Source organism: Bacillus rossius, chromosome 1 (genome assembly GCF_032445375.1).
Source record: "Bacillus rossius redtenbacheri isolate Brsri chromosome 1, Brsri_v3, whole genome shotgun sequence".
Classification (NCBI taxonomy): Eukaryota; Metazoa; Arthropoda; class Insecta; order Phasmatodea; family Bacillidae; genus Bacillus; species Bacillus rossius.
Window position 1 is genome coordinate 297,891,658 of NC_086330.1, and position 27,026 is coordinate 297,918,683.

General features: G+C 37.9%; 1 protein-coding gene across 1 annotated transcript in view; it reads left to right on the top strand.

Moving 5' to 3' along the window:
* The first annotated feature begins 2,397 nt into the window (after positions 1–2,397).
* The window catches only part of LOC134527755 (urea transporter 2-like), a 38,363-nt gene continuing 13,734 nt past the window's right edge, over positions 2,398–27,026 (top strand). The window contains exons 1-7 of the mRNA XM_063360686.1: positions 2,398–2,482; positions 6,785–6,969; positions 10,493–10,654; positions 13,245–13,364; positions 15,440–15,588; positions 21,542–21,722; positions 26,725–26,872. Coding sequence (XP_063216756.1) covers positions 10,526–10,654; positions 13,245–13,364; positions 15,440–15,588; positions 21,542–21,722; positions 26,725–26,872 — 727 coding nt within the window. The 5' untranslated portion in view covers positions 2,398–2,482; positions 6,785–6,969; positions 10,493–10,525. The remainder of the gene's footprint in view (positions 2,483–6,784; positions 6,970–10,492; positions 10,655–13,244; positions 13,365–15,439; positions 15,589–21,541; positions 21,723–26,724; positions 26,873–27,026) is intronic.

Sequence of the window (27,026 nt, forward strand, 5' to 3'; positions counted from 1 at the left end):
CATCCCACATGAAAAATAAATAATATTTACTGCCACGCAGCATCTGTTGTTGATAAGCAGAACTATATGACCACGAGTCTTAAACAAATTGAATATTAATTCTCGCTGATGGAATACTCGAATTCGTATTTAAGTACCTGTTTCTAATTAAAATTTTTAATTTGCATCTCTATCATTAGTCGCAGAAGCTAACATGTATCCAGGTTTGTTGTCTGCAGCTGAATCGGAAGGACACTACTGTATAAACTACAGCAAGGATTTTGTCCTGAGAAGGAATGCTATATGTAATGAGAAGAATGATCGTGTCAAGCTGTCAACACCCACTACACAAAATGTTAAGCTGTATTCGGTGTAGCAGGTTGTTAACACTAATTGATAGCTCAAAAAGACATGGCAGAACATGTAAAGCAAGGCCCACTTACGAGATAGAGAACATCTATAAAGCCACTACACTTAGGAAGAGTGTGCTCCTTGATGTAAATAATTTTCCTTGTATTGAGCATGATTATGTTCATAGCTCTTCCGATAGCGACAAAGAATTTAAATTGAAGGATTCTGACGGTTTAAGGATGACTGAAACCAGTGGAAGTATTATCACAGTGAAAAGTGAGAATACATTCAAGTCCATATCAAATAGATCCTTCATTCTTTGGAATAATGATGGTACTTAAAAAAGAAGCTTTTAGACGATGACACAGTCAACGATTTCGTGTTCTTACAGTTATCCAGGAGAAGACGCTGACTTCTTTGGTGATGGCGACAGGGACTCTGAAGCTGGTGACGCGATCGAAGACTGTGCTGAATCACCTAAAGCAGGCAAGATCAAATACTGCGATGAAGGCATGAAATCAAAACAATGGAAATATCGTAATAAAATAAATTATTCTGATGAATCTAATGATGATCACTGGGACGATAGTGATATTAAAAATATTTACAATAAACATACAATGAAAGTGACAGCAGTAGAAGAAATTGAATATGCATCATGGGAAGATCCCAACATATTAGTCGACAGGTTAAGACTTCTACATGCTTCGCTTTAATCAGGAAACTATTTGCACATCAAAGAAGTACCCTTCATACTCAAAGAACTGAGGGAAGTTAGCTACATACAATAATAACTTGTTTTACCCGCATTTGTATAAATAAAAATAATAAACTATATTTTGGATTTTAAAAGTGATTGTTATTATTTCACGAAATCTGATTTCTAACTAATCCTGCGTTCTCACGACTGCATGTATAATGTCTGTATTGTGTGACCAGTGCATTTCCTTTGTGTGTATTGTATGTTCATTGAAGGTTTTGTGTGTGTACTGTGTGATCATTGTATTTCCAGTGTGTGTACCGTGAGGCCATTGCATGTGTGTACTGTGTGTTCATTGTGTGTGTACTGTGTGTGTTAATTGTATCCAGTGTATGCATCGTGAGTCTATTGTTTGTACTGTGTGTGTTCTGTGAGTAAACAGCATAAACAAAGATGTCGGTATCCAAGATGGCGACCTCCAGAAGAACAGAAAAATAACTATGGCGGCTGAGACATGATCGAAGTTGGTGGCCTCCAGCAGACGAAAAAAATGGCGGACATAATGTCAAAATCGAAAAAAATGTTGCTGTGACATCAGATCCAAGATGACGGACATATTATTAGAATTCAAGATGTCGGCCGTAAGGAAAATTGCAGCGTTCTATAATCCAAGATTGCGGCCGGAACGAAAAGTGTAATCATGACATCATGCAGATCAACTATGGCGTGCATAACAAAAAGTGTAACATTAGTGAGATGGGCACTCAATTTAAAGATGGTGGATCAAAGATGGCGGATCAAAGATGGCCACCGATGAAAAGGTCTAGGTCAAGATCAAAGGTGAAAGTCAACCAAAATGACCGCCGTGAATTCACAATCCAAGATGGTGGTCGGCACCACCACCACAGCCTGAGGCCTGATCTCCGACCGTCATTTACATTCTACTACGAAGTGCCCTTGATTGTTAGAGATATCTGTATCAACGTATAAACATGCACATGGAAGGATTAACAGTGTTTTTTTTTTCATTTGAGTTAGCAAGTATTGAAGTTATATTATCTGTTCAAAGTTAAAGGTAGTGATTGATGTTAAAAGCTGGTAAGCTGGTAAGTATCCGTGAATTCACGAAGATAGTACGTACATGAACGAAGATCTCTGGATAACCGTATGAAGCGACAACTTGTGGCAGTGTGTCGAAGGGACCAGTCTGTCTCAGGTCTCGCAGCCACGGATCAGCGGCGCGCGTGAGAGGCGCCCCTTGTCCGCGGCGCTGGGCGCGCGAGAGGCGACCCAGATGCGCGCAGCGGGGCGTGCAGGGCCCCCGAGGACTCTCCCCCCGAGGGGCGACGGCCGGGCCAGAGCTCCGTCAGCCCGCCAGCACCGCCGCACAGCCTCGCCGCAGCGACCGCTGTCGTCGAAACCTGCCACACTTGGAGAATTAGATACGGGCAAGTACGTATTTTTCGCGAAATAATCTGATCGTGATCGCTGATGGCGCAAAAACATTTTTATGTAGTTTTACAAACGACTCCTTTGGAAACCAATTGCCGAGAAATAGATATTTTAACTTTGCACAACACATGGCAATGGTTCTATTTGCATACATGAAATACGTTTTTCGATATAATACTGATCATTTCGTACAAAATTAGGGGCATAATTTATATTTTTATTGATATTTCATTTCAACATAATTTTTTTAACCCTGGAAAAGATAAAAGAATTTTAAATAATTGTTTTTTATTTAGTTTTATTATGATTATTAATGTGCGCATTTAATGTTGAAATAATATTCAGGGAACGGCGATAAAGGTTTGCATGTAAATGTACAAATGTACAAATATCTGTAATTTTAAAATAATTTTTCTGTTACAATTACAAAAAAAAAAAAATACAGTACAGACTTCAATAAGGAATTCCCTATGCCAGAAATTGTTTCCTCATTATTGGTGACCGTCTGCAAGAGATGACATTGTTCTATTCGGTTGTGCCGCGTTTGCTTCTGCACTGGATGTTTATGATTGGAGACAGTGGTCACGCACATGAAATAAACCTAGGCATCCAAGGAACACAGACAATGCTACAAAGTTCTAACCCAGAGCTGGTTCTGAAATCTTTTCGCGAAAAGTACGTGGCCTTACACCGTTAAAAATTTTCACCTTAAATTTACGATGAACGCTGGTTACAAATTATCCAGGGTTCTTCGTAAATTTATGAATTTCTTCATTGATTTACGATCTAAGTTAACTTACTTTTGATATTAATCACAAATAATATTATTGTTATATTAAAAAAAACATTCAAAAACCTGTAAAGTCTACAGCAGAACGCTCTTCTTTGTCCACGTGTTTACCTTTTGTTGAGAACGAAACATGCAGCTCGGAAGTCGAAATACGGCTTAGTTTAGACTCAGATTCAGTTATTTGAAATTACAAAGTAGTCTTCGTTTATTTGAGGTTAATTCTTCGTGACAAAATGAGTAAGTTTATTGTAATTGCTAATAATGTAGCAATAAAAATTATCTTAGTTACATAACTGTCTCAGTAACTTTTATATTCACAATTATTTCACGGATTCATTTCACTCCAGACTTCACTCAACCTTCCTATATAAATACTCGGGACTCTAGCGATAGTGTCAAACAATGGTAGCGTGTTTTGATTTCGTTATCAGTTACGCGACGAATCGTTACAGAATCGAGTGGACCTGAAAATAGACAAGAAAAAGATTTCAAGCCACTAGTTTTATAATCTTTGAAGTACTGAGCTATTGTTCCTTATTCTCATAAAACATCTAGCAGCTGAGTCGTTTTCTCAAATGTTTAGCTGAAGATAGTTGATGGAGGCGACCACAGTTACCTACTTATTGCTAAACAGAATCCTCCGTATTTGGAGTTAAGAAAAAGGGTAAAACATTTCGAATTAATTATTAATAGGGCATTTAATTTCTGAGAAAAATATTTCGAGTTCAGCTGTGTTTTGACACATTGTAGCATCGTTTGTGTTTCGTTTTTTTAATATTTTTTTTTAAGGTACACGCTTCTCTCGGCACACGAATCACAGCAATATTTTGCGGAAGCAAACACGCCCAGGTGAAATAAGGGAATGTCTTTTTCAGACAGCTACCAACAGCAAGGAAGAAAGTGCTGGCGAGGGCATGACTTAATGCAGTTTATTGAGTGATCCAATAAATAAATATTTTTCACGAAAAATACCTGGCCTTAATTTATACTTACAATAAATCTGTTCGCGGTAAAAAGTCTGTACCTTGAATGAATTTATATGTATATATATATATATATACATATATATATATATATGCACATACATATAAACATATATAAATGAATCGGCTATCGGCTATCGGTATTATTTGGTACCCAAAAATATGCTTTGTTTGTCTGTTTATCTGCTTCTTTGTCTGTTTGTTTGGACGTCTGTTTGTTCCGACATCACCCAAAAAATTTCTGAATGGATTACATTTTTTTGTAAGTAAGGACTTTGACTAAGTTAACACTAGGTAAAATTCTACCCCTAAGAAGGTGAGAAATGGTAAATTTGATCTTAAAATAATTAATTGAGTTTCCGAAACTAATCTATACTAATAATTCAATTACTCGAGGTAAAAGGTATGTACATTGTATGAAATCACGAAAAAAAAAAAAATAGAAATGTATATTTACATTATTTATAACTCAAAAATATAGCTTTAAAAATGTTTGTTGGTGTGCCTGTTTGTCTGTTTGACTGTTCCAGCATCAATCGAAAACTACTTTACGGATTTTTATGAAACTTTTGTTATTAGTAAGGTTCTTGGGTAAATTAACAATCAGGCTATATATAATTAAAGAATTACACACTAAAGGGATGAAACAAGGGGTAAATATCGTTTTAAGAGATTAATTAGTTATACCACCGAAACTAATCAAACATAATAAAATATATTGGGTATCAATAATAAATATACGAAAACTACCAACCACAATTTTACAATTGTTACAAATTCAAACCTTAAGGTGGGTTAAAGGGGAAGGTATGATTTAAAACGAAAAATGACCACTTCCGAATCAATTAGAACGAAGTAATAAACTTAAAAAAAACTAGCACACAGAGTTACATATTGCATATTTTTTCAATATATTGAAATTCGTCTTTTAAAGTGGTAAAAAAGCGGTTGATTTTGATTTATTAAAAAAAAAAAAAAAACACTTATCTCCGACTTACATTTTTAGTAAGAATAATAAAAAAATCTCAAAGTTATTATTTTACCACTTGGTAAGATTCCATCCCTAAAGGGGTGTAAAAGGGTTTAATTTTTTGTTTTAAAAAAATCAATTCATATTTCCGAATCAACTGGATCTAAGGGTAAGAAATTAAAAATTAACACCAAGAATTCAAAGTTAGGATTTTTTTTTACTTTCCAAATTTCGAGTATTTAAGTTCTGTTTTATCATACATAAAACTCATTTATCCATAACATATAAAGCTGGATGTAAGTAAGAAATTGAGCATGAATAAATTAAAGAATTAATTATGTAGGGTGCTTTTACCGTTTTTCAATATTCGACACCAAAGGCAGTGAAATGGAAGTACGTTTGTTTTTATGGTGATAAACAATATATCCCTGCAACTTTAGATGCAGGTAAGAAAGTGAGAAATAATAACGTACATTATATGATTTAATAGCACGAATTTACCTTTACCATTGTTATGGGGAGAAGTGCAGCCCCTACTAACCTGTCATAAGTGGACGAACTCCGTATCGGCGATATGCTGCCTAGCGATACCGAAGCCTGCGATATAGACTACTAGCTTGTAGTTGATGCCTTGCTTTAAGGCCACCCGCCGTACAGAACCAAAAGAAGTGTCCTGCTATATGAAAAAAAACCTCCAGTAGAAGGAAAAGACGTCATGGAAAGTCGGCTGACCGGTCGTGGAAACATTCCAGATTGTTTGAGGTGTGGAGAACTCGAGTATACAAGGGGGTCGCCTCAGAGGCAAAGGGGCAGTATATAAGGGGGTCGCCTGAGAGGCATGAGAGCAGTCTGCCTCCGAGGAGAATCCCGGAGTCCTCTTCGTGACGTCATCGCGACGACCATGAAGAACGTCACGCTGCCCATCATCGTCACCTCGTGATGCTTGATGTGTCAGCCAGAAACTAACTCCATTCTGGACTTAGAGTGACTTGATGATAGAATATTTTCAGATGATAGTCCCGCAGCCATAGCTGAAAATATTCACAGTTCCGAACGGACTTTAACTCTGGACGAGAGTAGTTTCGTACTTGAGAAATCATGATATGCAACTTCGTGGGGAGACAGCAATTTTTGGTGGTTTATGATGGCTATTATTATGTCTGGTCGTTATGCTTGTCTGCGGTCGGTGTGGCTGTTGGTGGTGCTCATCCTAGTTTGGACTTAGACTTTACACGGCGGAGACAACATCGCTACGTTGGTTTACGTAGCTTACGTAACCACACTTACGGTTATGTCTTTCGGAAAAAAAACACTTTTCTGATACGGCCCTAGCATTAAGGGGCAAACATGCAAATGTCATTTTTTTTTCGGCGAAATTAGAAAGTGCACATTTGTGTTTACGATCGGATACGTAGATACGTATCATGGCACACGCAAGGTAAACACATGTACTGAACTCTTGTTATCAGCGGAACAACGATGCGCGTTACACCATGTGCTATGATGAATTTTTAAGGGTCTTAATGCAACCAAGTCCCATTCTAATAGCATATCTACAGTTAAGCACTCCAGACGCAAGACATCGCGGGACGACACGGGACGAGTCTCCAGCGAGCCTGCGGAGGAATCGTGAACTCGCTACCAACTCGCTGCGTGCCTTGCCGGAGGAGCGAGTAGCATCGGGTGGAGCTCGTCCGCTCCGAGCCAGCCTCTGCAACTCGTGCGGCGAGCCGCGGACCACGAGGCAAGCATCGCTAGTTACTGCTGGCCGCAGATGACGAGTGGCGCTAACCCGTTCCGCCCTTTAGCGAGTGTTGGAACCTGTCTCATAATAACTGTCAATAAATTTTTCTTTTAAAATTTTAATGAGACATAACAGTACAATCATAGGCAGTAGCCTGATAGTGCACATTTATCTTGTGATTTCATAAACAATATTCAGAGGCTAAATATTACTAGGATAAATTATTTAAACAATTTGTAATGTAATATTTATAATTTTTTATAAAGGTTTACTTGTAAATAATTATTATTGTTTGTTTTGATAGCTTCATTTGGGTTTCTTGTATAAAAGTATAAGTTTGTTATAATTATTTTGAATTTTAGACCTGCAGTGAATCAAAAATCGGAGTGAGTTTGGTTTTATTTAGTAAAGGTAATTGCTATATTTACTTAGTTCTGAGTTTTACATAGGCTTCCCTGGGGAAACGAGAAGAGAAGGAAAAAATTTGGGATTTATAAAGTAATAATAAGCATAGCTAAGATCCAACTAATAAGTTGGATTAGAAGTTTGATATTCGTACTATAGGTACATGTCAAATAATGATGCGATTTTATCAAATATCTTATAGTAATAGCGGTATTTATAAAATGTTGGAATAATTTCATTAATATAAACATAGCTTTAACATAATAAATACAAGTTTAAGTATAAACGATTGCATAAACTTAATTAAAATAAAAATACACGGGTTTAAAAATTTTTTTAAATTGTGTACCTCATATAATAAATAGAATGTAAGTGTGATTTCATTAAGGTAATAATATATCCTCAAACACACTAAAGTAGAAGTTATTAAATCATATACTAAATCTATAATAAAAGGTTTAATTGACTTAAATGTTTTATTCACCTGACAAATTATTGTGTATATTTCTGTAGTATAAATATTTAAAATTAATGACATACTTCTTTATTTCAGTGGTAGAAATTGCGCAAGCGATGCCACAGGTTGTTAGCTAGTCAAGGATAAGAAAAGATTTTGGGTATCAAAAATAAACATGGAAATTTGATATTGGATTTGATTGGAATTTGACATTTCAAATAACGATGCGATTTTATCAACTACCTTAAAATAATGGCGGTATTTATAATATTTATAACAACCTTTCTTTTAACAATTTTACAAAATTCCACCTTAAATCGTGTAAAAAAGGTAATTTTGATGTAAGAAGAAAAATACTTTCTTCCGAATCTACTAGAACTAAAGGCAAGAAACTAAGACAGAACAACATGGATATAGAGTTACGTTTAGTATGTTTTTTTCATTTGTCAAATACAGCCATTGAAGGGAATGTAAATGGGGAAAGTTTTGTAATATTTTGAAAAATATATACTAATAATAAAACCTTTCGGGGCGAAACGTCTATGCATTGAATGGATTAAACAAATAATAATGAAAACGGCTATTTGTAGGTCAAAAACTACTGAAGAGATTTTGATTAAATCATTTTGTTAACAAGAAATTTGGCTGATTTAAACACAAGGCTACATATAATATTAAAATTGTAACCCTTAGGGAATAAAAAAAGATAATATGGTTTATAAATAATTGTTCATATCTCTGAAGCTAATCAAGCATAATAAATAATATTGGGTATCAATAATAAACATATCAAAACTACCATACTTTTTTGTTTTACAATTTTGCGAAATTACGCCCTTAAACGGCATAAAAGAGTAGGTTTGATGTATTTGAAAAGAAGAATAAATACTTCAGAATCTACAAGAACTGGAGGTAATAAATTAAGACCGAACAACATGCATATAGAATTACTTATTGTATTGTTACGATGGCGGGTTCGTAAAGGATAGTCCAATTAAAGATTTTATTACACTACACAGTTTTATTTATTGGCACTATTTACTTCACTAACAAATAATCTAAACATGCCAAATAATCAATTGTACTTAAAAATGTTGCTTCCCCAGTCACTCGTTTCTTACACACCGCACACCTCGCTGGGCCGCACCTCTGGCGCAACTCTCGCCGCAGCCTGACCAATTATTGTGCACCCCTCGTGGACCTTCTTCGCGGGACTCCGTCGTCGCACTCCGCCACCGCACTCCGCCGCGGCACTCCGCCGCCGCCGTCGCACCTCCCTTCGCCGAGGACCCACTCGACGCCTCGCTCGGAACTTCTCTCTGGACTCCGCCGCGCCCGCGACACTATCGCCCGGAACTGAACTCTCTGCCCGGGAACTTTCGTCAAGGGACTTCGCCGCTCTGTCGCCCGGAAAATCCGCCGCGGGAAAACTTGTGACTCCACTCACTCACTCCCTGCCCTGGAACCCTCGTCCAAGGACTTTGTCACTCTGCCGCACCCGCGGCACTATCGCCCCCGAAACTCCGCCGTGGGAGAACTCCCGACTGAACTCTCTGGAGGCCGGCGTCCTCGGCTTATATATCAGCCCAGGTGTCATTCTAGAATTCACGAGCGCGGCTGGGGCCAGTCGCGTAATTCCGCGCCGACCCGACGGCAGAAATCTCTCGAAACACGTGTTGGCGCTCGCGTAACTCCGCAGCTGTCAGGTGTCTAGCTATCAGCGCCGCGCGGGGAGCGGAGTGTTGGAGGGAGGGGAAGCGGCGACCCAGGTGCGCACGGCACATCTCATGTTGCGGTGGCATGTGATGTCAGCCCAGCTAACTCTGCACCTACGCGTGACGTGGCCTTGCTCACTTTCGTAACAGTATTTTTTAATTAGTCAATATTCGACAATTAAAGGGGTGAAAATAGGTTGGATAAATTTATTTGGGAAAAACGTATCTCCAAAAATATTAAAGTAAGCCTAAAATATTGGGCAAGAATTATAAACTTAGTAAAATAAATATTATTATTTTTTAACCATTTTGCAAGAATACACAATTAAATGGTGTTAAAGCGGTAGGTTTGATTTTAGAAGAAAAATTCACACTTAGATCTCCAATGTAACTAAATATAAGAAACTAAGACCAAAATCCATGCATATAGAGTTACTTATTGTATTTTTCCTTTTTTAGAAATTAAAATATTAATGAAATTAAGGAAATTAGGAGAGGCGTAAGAGACTCAGCATAAATAACTTACATAAAAAGTAACTTAGCATGATTTAACATTTTTGCTTAACAATACTTACTTAACGATGAAATTTAACGATTTTTTACGAGATCATTTCAACTTATTAAAGACACTCCTTGCACTAGCCTGTATACACTACAGTTTGTTTTGCTACACAATTGATAGCCAGAGTGACTTCAACAGTAGACCATATACCCACTCCCTATACTAATACCTCCATAGTGACAGGAACCATCCTGATCTTGACTGCATTTATGCTAATGAACGGCAGCGGTTCGTCTGGAAAGAATTACGTCATTTAAACATTGTTCTGCCTACCATAAAAGTAAAAAAAGTCAGTATAATGGTTTGGACAAGATCATCTTGTGTCGGACCAAAATAAAGTTTTTTAATGTTTATTTTTAATTTTTTCTTGCATTTGTTTTACAGCCGGCCTCTGGCTGTTGATTTTCACTGTGGCCAATGCTGCCGGGGTGGACACGATACTTCGGGGATTTCCGGGCCGGCTCGGACTTCCTCGACTCGAAGCCAGCCCGCTCTTTGTGGGCGCTGCCGATGTTCCTGGACTCCGTGTGCAGAGCCTTCGGCCAGGTGCAGACACTCACATAAACAAAAACACATGCGCGCGAGTTAGAAGTGAAACTTCACAAACAAGAGGTGTAAGAATGTATAATAATGTGTGCAAGTTTGCTATTGAGCAATAAGTGAGTGAGCGAGTTTGCGAGTGAGCAAGCATGCTAGAACGCAAATATGAAAATGTGCTAAAATGCAAACACGCCATTGACCGCCCCACTCCTGAGCTCCCTCTCCCTCTCCGCCATTGAGAGCGCCACTCCTGATAGTTGTACTATTCGTTTCCCCTTGTACGTTAAAATTTTGTTACGCTCTGAGGATGTTATCGCCATGACTTATCCTAACGGCGGCAAATAAGTTTCAAAAAACATTTAAGGCAGGGCTTACTTATAGAAACCGGAAAAAGACGCACTTAATTTTGTGCTAGGCTACAATCTAAATATGGATACCTTTAAGCTACATTTAATGTTGGTCAACAATCAACCCGCTGATGAGAAACTCTCCACAGAAGCAAGATAAAATCACAGGCTACTACGTTAGAACTTTACATATGTCAGTAGCCAATCAGTAGGTGAAATTCGTTCGAGTGAACAGAGGTAATTTAATCCACGAAGTTTTCCGGTCTCTGTTACTAGTAGACATATAAAATGAACTTTACTTCTTGGTGACAGTTCCGATTGCAACGCTCGCTGGTGCTTCTAGTACGGTATCGTCTCTAAGTGACTCTGAACTTGCGTGGAAACTATTAGATTTGAACGTTAACCTCAAAATTATATGGCAGAGAAATGAAGATAACGATGTAATGCAAGTCCCTTGAGTGCTTTCGAGAATCTGTACCGGGTGTTTCACGCATAAAAGTTATTCCGAAAACACGTAGTTTAGATGTTTTCACTCTCCTAAAAATACAGTTTAAAAACTAAATTCGCCCTCAGTGTATTTTAAATGCTTTTTGTAAACAGTCTCTACTCGGATATCGTCACTAGTTTTCAAATTGCGTGTTTTCATCTAAAGCTTTGCACACCACACGTGTGCCCGGGTACCCTGATAAACAATTTCACCTTCAATTAACGAAGAACGCTGCTAACAAATTATCCAGGGATATTCGTAAATTTATCGTTGTCCTCGTAAACGTACAGGCACTAAATTCACTTACTTTAAACGCTAACCCATAATTTGGTATAGGCAGTTGCTTGTACGTCTCCACCCAAACCTTTCAAGCTGTCCACATGAAACTGGCTGGCCAATCCAGAGATGTACTGGAACATACGTGAATTATATTTTTATATTTACTTTGTGTGTGCCAATAAACACATTATTTAAATTTTTCAAATTTATTTTGACACAAAAATCTGCTATAAAAATTAAAACTTTTTAGCATTTTTTAATCAATAATATTATTCAAAATAAAAGTTGGTGTGCTGCATGCAGCTCTGGTTGGAAGTAGGGTGGCCATATTTGAAGTGGATTAATAAGCTGCAGACTTATAACATTTGTAACACAGCTCATCTAGAGGCAAATACTTATTTTCACCGTAAAATGCATCTGTAAATTTCTCGCCAGCTATGAAGATGGTCTCGACATCAATGTGTTTGTAACGTTTTTGACAGGAACGGAGGGCTGAGGTCAACCATGGGGTGTACAAGCATAGTTATACGCTTGAATGATATTTAAATAGAGTTTCTACATCTTCACTTCTGACAATTTTCCTCGTAGGATCAGTATATTTTCCCATTATCAGGCCGGAATGTGACCCACATCTTAAAATTTCCCTTTTTGGAGAAAAAAAATGACCACTTTTTGAAGTCCTGTAACTCGAGAACACACAGATCTGCAGTTAAAAGCTCAAATTGTGGAACATTTAATCTTATTTAAAAACTAGAAGAGTGAGTTTTTCGCTACCACCCTATTGTTAAAATAATAAGAGAAAAACCAAATAAAGTGTGAAAATTTCACTGTTTTTTGCGAATATTTCAAAACGCACCACGAAAATTTTGTTGTATAATTCCAGATTCTGATTCAGCACCCCAAAAATCACAAGGAATGGTAATAAAACTGACTAATGGATTTTGTTTTTCAACGAGAGGCCGTTTTTTGACACAGTTTTCTTGAGTTACTGTGCGAATCGGCTCACAACTGAAATCTTACTGTTATTTTAAGCGAATGAAAGTGCGTGATGCACCCGACATATGTTGGTAGTGCTAGTAAATAACTATATTAATTACCAAATGATTATCTCATGACATCTGACAAGCAATTTGTAAACACAGTTTTTCAACATATAAATTAATTTGTGTTATGTAAACATTTTAGTTTACCATTCTATCCACGAAACAATTTTTATTTTATTTTCATTATTTAAGTAAAAGGATAATTAATTTTTAAAGCAGGATATAACACCCGTGCATTGTAGTATCTAGAAAATTTCTTGCCACAATATGGTTTGATATACATAAACAATTGTCTAATCCCACAGAATCTAATCCTATTAATTTCCCTCCTGTTCATACGACCTCTCTTCCCATGCAGTAGGTTGGAGAACATGGCTGTGAAATCGTGTGCACCAGACCTGCAATGGCGCCGCCCACGTGAGCGCTGGGTGTGTCGGCAGGTGGTGTTCGCGAACAACCCCGTGTCCGGCCTCGTGGTCGTCGCGGCCTTGCTGGTCGCCGACCCCCGCGCGGCTGCGGCGGGCCTCTTCGCGGCCTCGGTGGCCACGGCCGGCGCCTGCGTGAGACCCGCTTCCAGACACGTCTACCAAATACTGCAATAGGAACTACATGGGAAGATGTTAACACAAACGCGAAACCTGGCGCTTTTAAGCGCGTGAATCTAGTTCACATTATTGAAATATAGCGGCGTGGAGTGTAAAATAGCTTGAAATCAATGCAGTAAATTATTTCACGCTTCGCCAGTGATGATTGGCCAGAGTTTCCCATATCGTCCTATTACGATATTTTCTATTAGATAGTTAGTTTTTTTTTTACATTAGCAACTAGGTGTACCTAAAACAAAGCCAACGTTAAAATTATGTGTTCCTGTCTGTACGAAATTATATAATTAAAACACCGCAGAAACTATCGACTTTAAGTTCAAACAAGTTTCAGTTAGTAACAAGAGAATTTACTGTCGATATTTTATTGTTAAATATTAAACAGATCCGAAGATATGATAAACGTTTTCCAAAAATTTATATCCGTAAAGTATTTAAACGAGGGGTTATAACTTCACTGAATTGTATTTTTATATTTACTTTGTGTGTGCCAATAAACACATTATTTAATTTTTTTTTCCAAATTTATTTTGACCCAAAAAAAATCTATAAAAATTAAAACTTTTTAGCATTTTTTAATCAATAATATAATTCAAAATAAAAGTTTAGCATTTATTTCCACATTTCTTATTTAAATAATTATGGTGAATCAATGGTTTTTTTTCTACGTAAAAATATTCGTGGGCACTGTTAGAAATAACTAAACATAATTCTCGTATGTGCTGTGTTGCTATAGGTTTTCAATAAATTTCTGCCGAAAAAACAAACAAACAATTAATTGTATTCACAGTCTTTTTGCAGAAAAAATAAAACATATCTATCTACCTTAACTTACGACTTCATTGTAAAAATTAATTTGGTAATATTAGATAAACATTGTACTTATACACCTTAAATAGTCTGCAAACGAAACAAAAAAAAAAAATAAACGGAGTCAGAAATTTTTGAATCAATGAACTATATATCCTCATATTTTACGAATAATCTAAACTTATATATTGGACCAAACTCCATTAGTTTGCACATTCAATTGCCGACATTTTTTTTACCCTTAGGAGTAGTAAATTAAGTATGATCCTTTTAAAAATAATTATTAAGAAGGAATATGGAATCTGGCAAAACGATGACATATAAGAAGTTGTCACGTCTAAACTCACGATCATTTCTCGGATTCATTGGGTAGCAAAATGGATTTGAACTTCATACAAATCTGCTTCACGTTGATGATTGGACTACACTGCTCTTGACACGCCGTTGACGACCCTGAGCCAGTCACAGGCAAGGAGTTGAAGAGGTTACCCAATCAAGTGTAATCCACCAAAGAATGTACGTTTGTTTTAGTTAAACGATCGCTCTTAAAATTTATTGATTATGATTAGGGATTTTTCGTTTGTTCTGAAGTGAAATGAATCCGCGAAATAATCGTGGATCTAATGTTGAAGGTGTGTGATGAAGGGGAGGGGGGTTAAAGTGAGCTATGGTAAACAGGGGCGCAAATCTGTTGGAATCTCAAGGGGGGGGGGGGGGGGCGTGGCCTGAGAGTTTTGCGCGTGGATTTGAACTGACACAGATCATCTCCGGGTAGTGTGCTTTTATGTTGCATACTGCCCATATTTCGACCTTTATGCATGCAAGAAGCAGAAAACTTTAACATATAAGTATGGAAAGTTTTCCATAAAACAGTGTTTTGACGTTCACTTTTATCAATTCCGTTTCATCACAATCACGACTTAGCAAGCGCAAGCGGAAGCGGGCCCCCTCAGAGAGGGGGGGGGGGGGAGCTGGGGGGAGGGGGCTGCTCCCATGTCCTCCGGGATGTATGCCCATGATGGCGAATACTGAATAAAAGGCGATTATGTAGCCATCTGGAGCTGGCCCAGATGACCGAGATGATAGGAATGTACAAGATTGCGGCAGTGATCGGGGATCATGTTAGTGAAGAGACGATGTAGGCAGTCTGAAAGATGATTGAAACCACGACAACTGCGTACCTGTTAGAGAGTGTGAATAGTGGGAGGTGACCCTGTGCGCAGCTGCTGGGGCAGCCGGGAGGCTCGGTGCGCGCCGGCCTGACGTCCTACTCGGCCGTGCTGGTGGGCACGGTGACTGCGTCCCTGGCGGGCCCGGACAGCATCGGCCACCACGTGCTGTGGCCGGCGCTCTTCGTCGGGGCAGTGCTCAGGTCAGTGCGGCGGTCACTCTACAGACCCAACCTGTACGCCAGCGAGCACCTCGATGAGTAATATCCTGTTTGTGAGTGAATTAGTGGTCGTTAATTCCTGACAATGAAATAAAGGTCGAGAAAGTAGTCATGTTATTAAGGTTGAATTTTTGTATTCGTAGGTATTGTCTGCATTATGAAGTGCATTTCGTTTAGGAATAGTTGCCGATTAATAATATGTTTAACGTAATATTTTTATACCTGGTGAAATTGGTTATGCAACTACTTTAATTATCAGACACATGGCTAGACTGAATTTAAAAAATGCAACATTTCAGCTCGTACTCATAGAATCCATACACAAATCAGAACCGACGATATTTAAATTTAATATATAAATGCTATTTCATGTAATGATAATATCATCAACTCCAAGCCAGCATAAAATGGCTTCAACGATAGAAAATAAATTGGTTGTCTGTAAAGTCGGTTTACGGAAAATAGTTTAACGTGACAACGTCATAACAAAACATTGTTGAAATGATTGATCCAGATGAAAAGGAAATATCATATTCGGCCTGAGACTGAGCCGTAATAGTTTTTGGCAACCAAACCATTTAGGCGTTCAAAATATTATATTCTTTGAGGAAGAATTTTTTTTTTTAAATTTTTCTATATTTTGTATGATAAAATCTATCTCTGCATACTTTTATGAATAAAATTGAATCATTTTTATTGAATTATCACTATTCTGTATGGATACAAAGGAGTGAAATGAAATGTACAATTTAATTAATAAATTTACTTTTATTTGCATTCATTAATTCAAATATATTTATTACTTTTGAAATGTTGCGTGCGCCGTATTTATTTTTACAAGTAAAAAAAAAAAAGTTTCGCAGCTGCCGGAATACGAACCGATAACTTTTGGATTGGAAGATAGCGCTGCTGACCGCACGGCCACGAGGCAATACATTAAAAATTTATAGTTTCAGATTTTATTTAAATATTTATAAAAATTTTGTTCACGGTAAGGGAATAATATTATTTCGTTTTTATAAGACGGTTTTATAACAAATACGCATCCCAAATACACCAAACTTATTTATAATGTGTTACAATATTTTTTAAAACATTGTGCAAAAGATCGCGGGTGTAATTTGAATTATTATGTGTAACTGTAAAACACCATTGTTGGTTCAAAACGTATTTGAATATTCAACATTACTTTTAAATAACCGTATCGATTGTGCTGAAAATCGGTGGACGATCGTTAAATTACATGATATTAATAATTCAAACGACGAAAATATGATTGAAAAGTCAAATCGATGGTTGTTCCAATCGAGTGGAAGAGAGATGCCACGCATGCGTACAATGAGCAAACAGGACACATCCGTAGTGGGACATCCGTAGTGGGACACTTTTTCGTGCGTGCAGCCGGCGTTCATCGATTTATTAGACGTTGTCACGTCAATAAATTCATGAGTTGTATAACAGCAAAAATTAACCAGAAACCCACAAAAATAATCAGTTTATGAAATCTTAAAAAAATTAATACTCCAATCAAAGCTATTTTATTGTTTCGGGCAATTTTCTTCCAAGTATCTTATGATTGCTTAACATGATGCTAGTAATTCCGCAAATCCCACTCCTTTCGTACATCATAACCTGCTTTCCCCACGAAACATTATTTCTCACCAACACATTCTACTGTGCTCTGGTTGGCACTTCCCATAATTCTTAAGGAATATAACCATCTCTGTTAAGTCTTAAGTCAACACATGATTCGCGCACGACTCGACGAAATTCCTACACGATGATCATAAACCATTCTACTAATGTACGTAGGGAAATATGTTAACCACACGATCAATTCATAATTCTTAATTTTCAATCGTAAACCCGCCTTAAGGCAATTTGGGGTCCAAACAACCATATCCCACCATTTTTTTAGGATATGGTATTTGGTATACATTTCGAATCAAGACTACATTTTGCAGTCTTTACATTTGCCATGGCGTCACTTAAAAAAATAACTGAGTTTTCGTCTCATGGTACCAAATCCTCGAAACCATCGTCAATTCAAAATACTTAACACACACACACACACACACATATATATGCCATTATGCAACACAATAGGTAACTGCTCCCTGATGATGGTGACTACAATGTCGACCGAAACGTTGGTGAATAATTTGCCAAGGACACGGCTACAACCCAGAAGCCAAGCTACTATTATTCAGAAAATCATGATCTCATTAAATAGAGAATTTTCTGATGCAGCAATACTTAAGTTCATACTTAAATGTTCGGATTAAACTTTTAATGCGTTTTTGTTGGTACTATATACTAAAAATATTTTTAATTTTTGCTTGTCTCTTAGCAAGTGATGTATTAGTAATGATTTATAAAATCTATTGTTTTTTTATTTTTTTTAAATTTTTTTTTGCTATCTCTCAGTATCTTTACGACACCCTTTACCGTCTAGATATGCCATGGCTTGTAAACTTGTACCAGTTATCAATAATAGTATAGATACAATGTATCTGTCACAACTGTCAAAGATTTCTCTGACGTACGAAACTAATTAGGTAAGTACTTGAAAAGATTAATTGAATAGCAAATTCTGACGAATTAGTATATTTTCTTTCATCGATCAAATCTTATCCAAATGACACAAGACAAAGAAAAATTGATGGAAAATAACAATGAGAAGCAATTGATGACAAATCCATCCAATGTTAAACAGAGTGAGTATAAAATTGATTGATAATCTTCGGATGCAGGTTCATCAATAAAATATGTAATTTTAATACATTAAGATGTGAAATGCTTCTTAACCCTGCTTTAGTTTTTGAAGTTGGAGCCGTGGAATTTGTATTACAAATATTAAAGAAAGTTATTTAAACGAAAAACTTTGTGTCTGGGTAATGTTAAAACCAACCAATTTTACACCCACCGTAAAACTTGTTGTTGTCACAAAATATTTCATCGTAATAATTGTTTTTATCACCTTTATATTCCATAAACTATTCTGACGCGTTGTTTCACTCCATTACTTAAGAAAAAAACATAATATATACATTTATATTTTATTTTAGTAATTTGTTAATTGAAAAATTTTACAGACGCTTAGTGAACTATCTTACACAATTTATCAGCGTTCAGAATCACTTAAGACCATCAGCCGTATTATGTTTTAAATAATTATTTTGTAATAAACCTTCAACCACTGTTTGTGTGTAGAATTATAGTCCAGCCTGTATATGGTCCAAGAACTTCAAATGCTGACAACGGAGAATGAAATTTTGTTTTGCTTTTTAATAAGTGAATCCATTACTGTTGAGGAAAGTTTGGCTTCAAAAAACACGGATTGAATGTTTGAGTAAACCATACAAGAATATCATATTAAAACCCAATTATCATCTCACTAACACAAAAAAAAAAACATTCAAACAGTTTTGTTATTTTAAGTGTTAATTTGGTTGGGAGGTATTTTTTGCCAGGAATAAAGTGTTTTACAGTGGTCAGTTTGTATATGTGGCTTTTAAGATTTGTTTATATAATTATTCATTATTTATTTTAAGAACTTATTTTATATGTCGAAGTCAAGGCGTGCCAACTTGTCTACCACTAAACTACACAATTGTTTACAAACTTTAAGATTATAGTGAAACAAAACGCAAATAAACAAATAAACCATACATAAAAATGACTAAGAATAATATAACCAATGGTTTAAAGACTGTGCCCCTTGTGTAGTTAAAGAAACTTTATCCATGGTTATGAAAATTCTGGAAGCTGCATTAAGTGGGTGAAACAGTAACTACTGTATACTCAGAGGACACAAGGGAACAACAAAAAATGTTTAGTTAGTTCTCACAATAGGAACTAGGAAGGAGGATCGTATTTGAAGTGAAAAACAAATATGTTTGCTTAAAGTTTACCCTTTTTATTGTTAATTAAAATTTGCATTATCTTATTTTGATGTTCTTTGAAATTACAACATTGCAATTATTGGAATTAATAATTGATTATTTTAAAGGGGGCCCGGGCCATTTTAAGTTATTAATGAATAAATGAGACTATGCAAATAACCATAATAAATTTAACATTAATAAATTTAATAGTTATAAAAACATTAATTGCTCTGATTGGTGCTGGAGTGCATATTAAAAATGTTCCATAGCGGACTGTTCACTGGCGGAGCATAATTAGAAGGTTCTGGGCTTCAATCTCCGAAGGATCGGCGTAAATTTGGTAGACTAAGTCTTTAAAGGAAACTTCACTCGAGTCTTGAAACACTTCTTGAACCAAGTCTTGAACCCCACTGGAACCAAAAGGGAATCCAGTGATCAAGAATAGTAAACTAATTAAGTTAGGGCAAAATGATAACGGGGAGGCAACAATAGTCAAACAGGATGTTGACTTTTCCACTTACCGATCTGGGGTTTAAGTGAAGTGAAGTGAAGTGAAGTGAAGTGAAGTCCATCCCCGAGGGGAGGTGGCGCGGGTGGTCGCGGTGAACCGTCGCCAGACATTATACGAAATTACTACTTGGCTAAACTAATGGCAAATAGCCAACCAAAAGAATAAAAAAAAATTAACGTTAGTGAACACTCCCGAACTTGAGAGATCACATCTCTTAGCTAGGTTGCGGCGGCTGAACACGTAAACGGCGCGGGCGATGCAGCTCCGGCGCGAGATGCTATCGCGGTGACCGCCGAAGGAAGAATCTCCCTCTCTTCCAGGTGACATGAAGTTAAGTTCGAGCGAGAGGCCCGGAGTCTTAGGGAGTGGGAGAAGTGGCCTCTGATTGGCTAGAATAAGCCCGGCGGAGTACTTGCTCTGCCCTCCAAAAAAAAGATATGAAGAGGGCTAATTGCCTAACTTAAAGGGGCCTCAGAGGTGCAAGCAGAGCGCTCTGTTGGGGACAACTGGAACTAACTGTGTTGGTACGCAAGAGTCCCGGGGGGGGGGGGGGGGAAACTAGCGAAAGCTTGTACCCTATGAAGCCCACTGGTGCGAGCTCTGTCGAGGAGGAAAGGAACTTAGATTAAGTACAGTCGCGGCCGCCAAAGCGCTCGCTCCGACGCCTAAAAGAAGGTAATTGAGTTCGCCGTGCCGCCCGGAGATGGCGCAAGCTGTCTGTTCGCCGGCCTGGGGTCTGTTGTAGAGACCGGGAGGGAGTTTATCCAGATGGAAGGATCTGGAATGGATAGAGGGGAAAAGAGAAGGGGGGGTGGGGGTTAGTGCTGCGTAGTGGGAAAGGCTGCCTACAGGACTCCCGAGGCGTGTCGGGACCGACTGTAACCTGTGCCGGCGAACCTGACCAAAGTTGCTTCGGCCAACTGTAGCTTGAGCTACGGGTGTGCCTAGGAGGGCTGACGGAAGCTAAGGTAGTGAGTGGCTGGACATGCACGGAGCACTGAAGGGGCGCGAAATTTCACTTGCGTACGTGCAGAGGAGCGAAGAGACATGAGGCGACTGCTTAATCAGGACCTGAGTGATGTGGGAGCCCGTGGATGAAACGGCTGGAGACAAAATTAAGTAGGAGAGTTCAATACTGGGATAAAATTTTGATAGGCTGTAACAGGCTACAAAAAGAAATACTTAAAATATTTATTTAAATTATCCTAAGTCTAAAGATGAGCCAGGAGACTATGAAAATTTATGGCTCAAAACTCCTTCACTATAAAAATATATGTGCCAAAAGGTTCAAGCAAGCAAAAATAACACTTATTATAACATGTAAGACACTATACATATTTAAATCTATGTGAATTTTAAAACCTAATTGTAAAAAAAATTAATGAACATATTATTACTGATTAAATCAAGCTATTCACGGTGGTTTTTTGTAGGATGTTCCAACTTCCATATTCACAGACTAACAAATCGTTGTCTGGGGGATTGCTTGAACCAACGAGGCACGATGGCGGCGCGGTGTGTTTCCTGTGGTCCGCAGCGTGTACGTGACGGCGGGCCTCGCCAACGCGCTGGGCTCGCTGCGGCCGGCGCTGCCCTGCCTCACGCTGCCCTTCAACGCCGTGGCCTGGCTGCTGCTGGCCTGCCTGCAGGCGCGCGGCGCGGCCCCGCCGCCCCTCGCCCTGGGCCGTAACCTCACCGCTCACGGCCACTTCGCCCAGGTCCCGTTCATCTCCCCGCCTACTCACCAACTGCTCCAACTCTGGTTACAAGTCATACAGGGATCTTCGTAAACTAACTCTTATCTTCGTTCAATTTGCGGACCCTCAGTTTACTTTTTTTGAACATGAACCCAAAACGTATGGTAGATACTACCAAAAAAAAATTCAAAAACTGTCTAAGTTTACAGTAGAACACTCATTATTTTGTCCACGTGCGTGTTCATCTTTGTCGGAAGTCAAAATACGGCGCAGTTTTGACGAAGATTCAGTTATATGAAATTACGGAGATCTCTTAGTTTAAGTGAGTTAAATTCTTCTTTTAAAGGTCCGTGGATGTACTGCAATTCCCAACTCTGTGTTATTAAGAATCCCCTCGCCGAGGGGGCTGCTCCTTCTTGCAACAGGATTAGTAAAAGTAAACTTCAAAATTATGTTTTATTAAAAACTTTGTGTATATATTTTTAAAGTTTTCTGCATAATATATTTAAATAGGCCAAAATATATTTGCAGTATACAACATACAAGCATCACATCCAGAGGTAACTCGTGTCAGTTAAAACCCACGACAATATCTCTCTGGCCACCCTCTCCACCCGTGTGAATTTCCACTGGCCGCTCTTGTAAATCCTACAGACATGCGCCCCGACTGGAACCACGGCTGTTGCGCATGTTCTTTGTACAGCAAAGTGTACTGGTACAGGTTGCTCTTTGGCAATGCTGAGCCAGCTTCAAACCACGAGAGGAATGGTGGACCCAATTACACGTAACCTGCCAAAGGACATAACTTTTTATCAACCATTGGGCACTATAAAACGCAATGGCGACAGAAATATGAATGACTTTAATCTCGGGTTGGGTGTCACTTCGTCTGAGGATTCGAAAATGCTTAAAACACATATACAATGAAAGCTACAGGGTTGAAGTAAGCTTTAAGTAAAGCAGACTTTTCTTGTGGTCGTTACGTATGACTCACCCGGTTAACGTTTGCAGTGATGACGTAATGAGCGTTGGCGGGAAGCATCTAATTGAAGCCGGTGAGAGTTGTAACTCCGAGAATAATGGACAGATTTGCGTGTTTTAAACTTTAAGGTGCTTGTAATGGGCAATGAGTGGTGCTGGTTGAGTGGAATAACTATAAAGATACTAACTTTGGTTTTGGAGCCATTAATCGCAAAATGCCTAAGCGGAAATAGGTTTATGTCGGAGAAAAAAAAAAAGAAAACCAGTGAAATCACCCAAGCAGAAGCAATTAAAAATGCAAAGAAGTGTCACATATATTAAATTAAATTGAAAGGAGAGAGAAATGAGCCAGTGGGGTAAAACGAGCCCCCGAACAAGGCGCGAAATTTGCGTTAGAGCGAGCCTCAGCTGTCTACCTCTCGAGAAGCGACGGAGAATGCAGAATATTGTTTGGTAATGGACGTGGCTATGCTCTCTGATGATTCTGATGTTGTTATGGAGTCAGTTGAGCCAGCGGTTGTGGACGATGGACCGAGTTGTCGCGGTTTGGGGTCGCAAACTCTCAAGAAAGAGACCCGTGAGGCAATGGAATAAATGCTAATAGATTTAGTCCGCAATAAATAACTAATAAATAATACTTACAGTCTTCAAGGTTACTTTCTATAGTTTTCTGAAACACAATTATTACCTTCCTTAAATTACTTAGCAGGGAATAAAAATACTGTCTGCAGCTTTGTAATTAAAGCTCCAATTTTATCGTGAATACGATGCTAATTTTCTTCAATCATAATTTTCTCAAATAAGGAAATTTAGTTAATTTTATAACTTAATGTTTTTTAGTGTCGCAATTTTTCTTGCATGGTCGACGGACCGTCAGGTAAGACGTTTATCGATTTCAAGTAAAAAAAAAATAAAGTTAAATAAATTGTGTTAAATTTTTTTTTTTTTCATACCAAACATTCCCGTTCAGCGCGATGGAAATTCACGAAACAAACCCCTGGCGGCTTTAGTCCAAAATACAGCCTACCCAAAATTTAAATTTTTTTTATGGCGACCCTTCCCCGGAAAATTTGAAAAATTAATTCTTACAAATTTTGAGCCAAACTATAACTTCAATTTTGACGATGGTTTTGCTAGTTCATCCTTAAGAAATGCTGATATTATTTCCTGATAAATTATCTTCGGGTCAGTTTTATAAATGCCTGCCATCCAATTCCGGTTGAATCGGGAAATTATATGTTGCAGTAAAATATTTAAAAGTTATTCTTATACGAAATCATAAATTGAAATTTGTATTGACCAGCTCTTTAATTGAAATGCTAATAAACTTTTAATATTCTGTTTTTCTTTAAATGTCCATATTTCATAAAGAGCACTCGACAGGAAAGTACAATAAATATGACAAGCACCAGCGCAGGACCGACCTGCCCTGACGCGCCCCTGCTAAAAGGCTTGGTTACTTAACGGCAAGTTGAGTATGTCCTGAAGTCAAATGAATCTGCGAAATATTCGAGGCTCTACCTATCATATCTTTACGTGACAGGAAAAATTAGTGGATTCACTTTGCGATATGCTAAAATTCAAATACTTATACCTTCCGGTGTTTCTGCTGTTGGTTCAAATTGTACCCTGGGAAACACTTTGGTTAAGCAGTATCTCATCACAGGCTACTCAATCAAAAGTCAGCAGCCAATGAACAGGCGATGTTCACCCGAACATCCACAGAACTTTGGAGTCCATCATCGAGGTTACTGTACTTGTAACTTTTTTTCATCCTTTGTTTACCATCTGGCTGGTGTTTATATCTTTTTTTGCCTAAACCGTTAGCAAGACTTTTTCAGGTAAAACTACTTCCGGCCAAATGATTTTGAATGACTGTCTGGCAAGTTAAATGAGGATGAGAATTTCAGACAAAACTATTGTACGTACAGTGATCTCAGGTGTAACGAGGTTGGGGAAGATTACTTTTATGAATAATAACTGTTAGGCATAATGACTGTCTGGAAAGCTAAATAGGTGGTAGGAATCCAGGAAAAATTACTTTATGCTAAACGAATTTTAACACAGCTACTTTTAGTCAAAACGACTTTCAATGTCACTAGTTTGAAGTGCTGGAATGTTAGATGAAACGACTATAAGCACAATTATTTTTACTTATATGAATTTAACTTTATTGTATTTTAACTTAGGCTAAATTACAGTAAAGAAAACTACGAAAACTACTTTTGGCAAAACGTTGCACTCCCCCAGGCCGTGTCTCTCCTCTAGGAGATATTGCCAGTCGCTATTTAGAATTTTCCTGCAAAACCATGAGACAATGGCAAACATTCTACTCTCGGATTGGAAAATACCACCTGGTTGTGGCAGCCAAAGAATTGGCTACTCTTCCTCGAGTGTGAGTAGGACTGTGGAGTCTATCCTGGCGGTCAAATGTGATTCGAAATAGTAGTGTGTTTGTACTATTAATAATGCTTACATTAAATAAACGAAGTAAACTGGTTTACAATTAGGCAAAATCTTTGTAAATTTACGGTTACTGAATTTACATACACTTGATCTTGATCTCACCAGAATATTATTAGAATATGTATATTGTACATAGATTTTGTTATGCGGACCAAAAGATATATTTTTTTGTTTGAAGAAATGGTTATGTGGAAAAGTTATTAAATTTCGTGGAATGGTTATTATATGGACTGGGTGTATGCTAAAAGTTGAAATCAATTTGGTAAGCAATTTATTATACAAAATTCAACATTTCAAAGGCTAATGCTAGAAGCTAGTTTAATTGTTTAAAATGAACTTACTTGGAAAAATAGTAACCATGCCATCATTAAGTGAGTATTTTTGATGTGTAAACATCTTAGCTCTCAGTATACGGCATTAGGTTGGAGTAATTTCGTGAAAACGAAACGAAAGTCGATGAACGGAAATGTGTCATAAAGATGACGGACCCACGCGTAGCAACATAAACCGGTTTATAGCCACTTAAGTAAACATAAGAGGAACCTACCAAACGTATTAGTGTACCAAATGAAACTTTATAATAGCACAAATAACCTTTAATACTTAATGTTATAATTTATTTTTCACAAAAAGAAATATTGACAAATAAAAAAAAAACGCATTAAAATTTTGGAATGCCTTAGTTAACACTGAAATGTAGAGATAGCACAAAGTTCGTCATTTTACAGAGAGAAAATAAATTGTTAGCCAATACATATTTGACGCCATTTAAAAAATAATAATTTTGTGGTTAAATTGTTACTACTAAATATTAAATTTTGAATCAGTATAATAAGGTTAAGGTTGGTTTGTAGGAAGTATTTACAGACTGATTCCTGTCGTTCAAGCAAAAGTTAATATACATACATGTGATATAACATGGGTTTTAAAATCTTTCAGAATAATTTTTTTATAATGTATATAAGTATTGGAATGAAACTTTTAGTTTGAAAAATTCTTAAAAGATAGTGTCGCGTCCGTAAAGCTTTAGAGGACCAACATAATGTTAAATATTTTTTACGCCATGCATGTTCCAACACAATCTGCCTGGCTAGTAGGCATGCACTAGTTACAGCCCCGGCCACCACGCTGATGCGCGCGCACCAGGTGTAACTCCGGCCACCAGGTTGTTGGACGTGCACCAGAAAAATGTTTTACAGTTTTTCCCTAACATGAATACTTTTAGTATATTCATCACGCTCAGCATTTTAAAGAATTTTACGTTAAACTTCGTGTCCGAGTTTCGTACTATAAGTTTATTTGCTACATGAGAACACACGTATTTGTCTGTTACCGAGGTTAAATGTTTATACATATCTGGCGAGCACTGCAATACTAGCTGACTTCTTATTTTAACAAATATTTCAACAACACGTCAGTAATTAATTAAAGAAGAGCTTCATTACAACAAAAAAGGTATAGCTATAGAGAGGGGTTTTGGTCGTTCTTATTTCGACTTCAACTTGACCCATGTAAAACACTACACTCACTGAACTGTAATAAGTTTGGAATGTAGTGCTGAACGGCTGGGTTGCAGATGCTGTCGGGTTGTCTGCTCTCCGCGGGACAAGTGTACGCTGTGGAGGACACGACCTCTTCCGCCCTCGTCTTCCTGGCGGTCGCCCTCTTCTCGCCCACTCTGGCTGCGGTGTCCTTCACTGGGGCGCTGCTGGGGACCCTCGCAGGTACGACCAGCAGCTAAGGGGCGCTGCTGGGGACCCTCGCAGGTACGACCGGCAGCTAAGGGGCGCTGCTGGGGGCCCTCGCAGGTACGACCGGCAGCTAGAGGGCGCTGCTGGGGACCCTCGCAGGTACGACCAGCAGCTAAGGGGCGCTGCT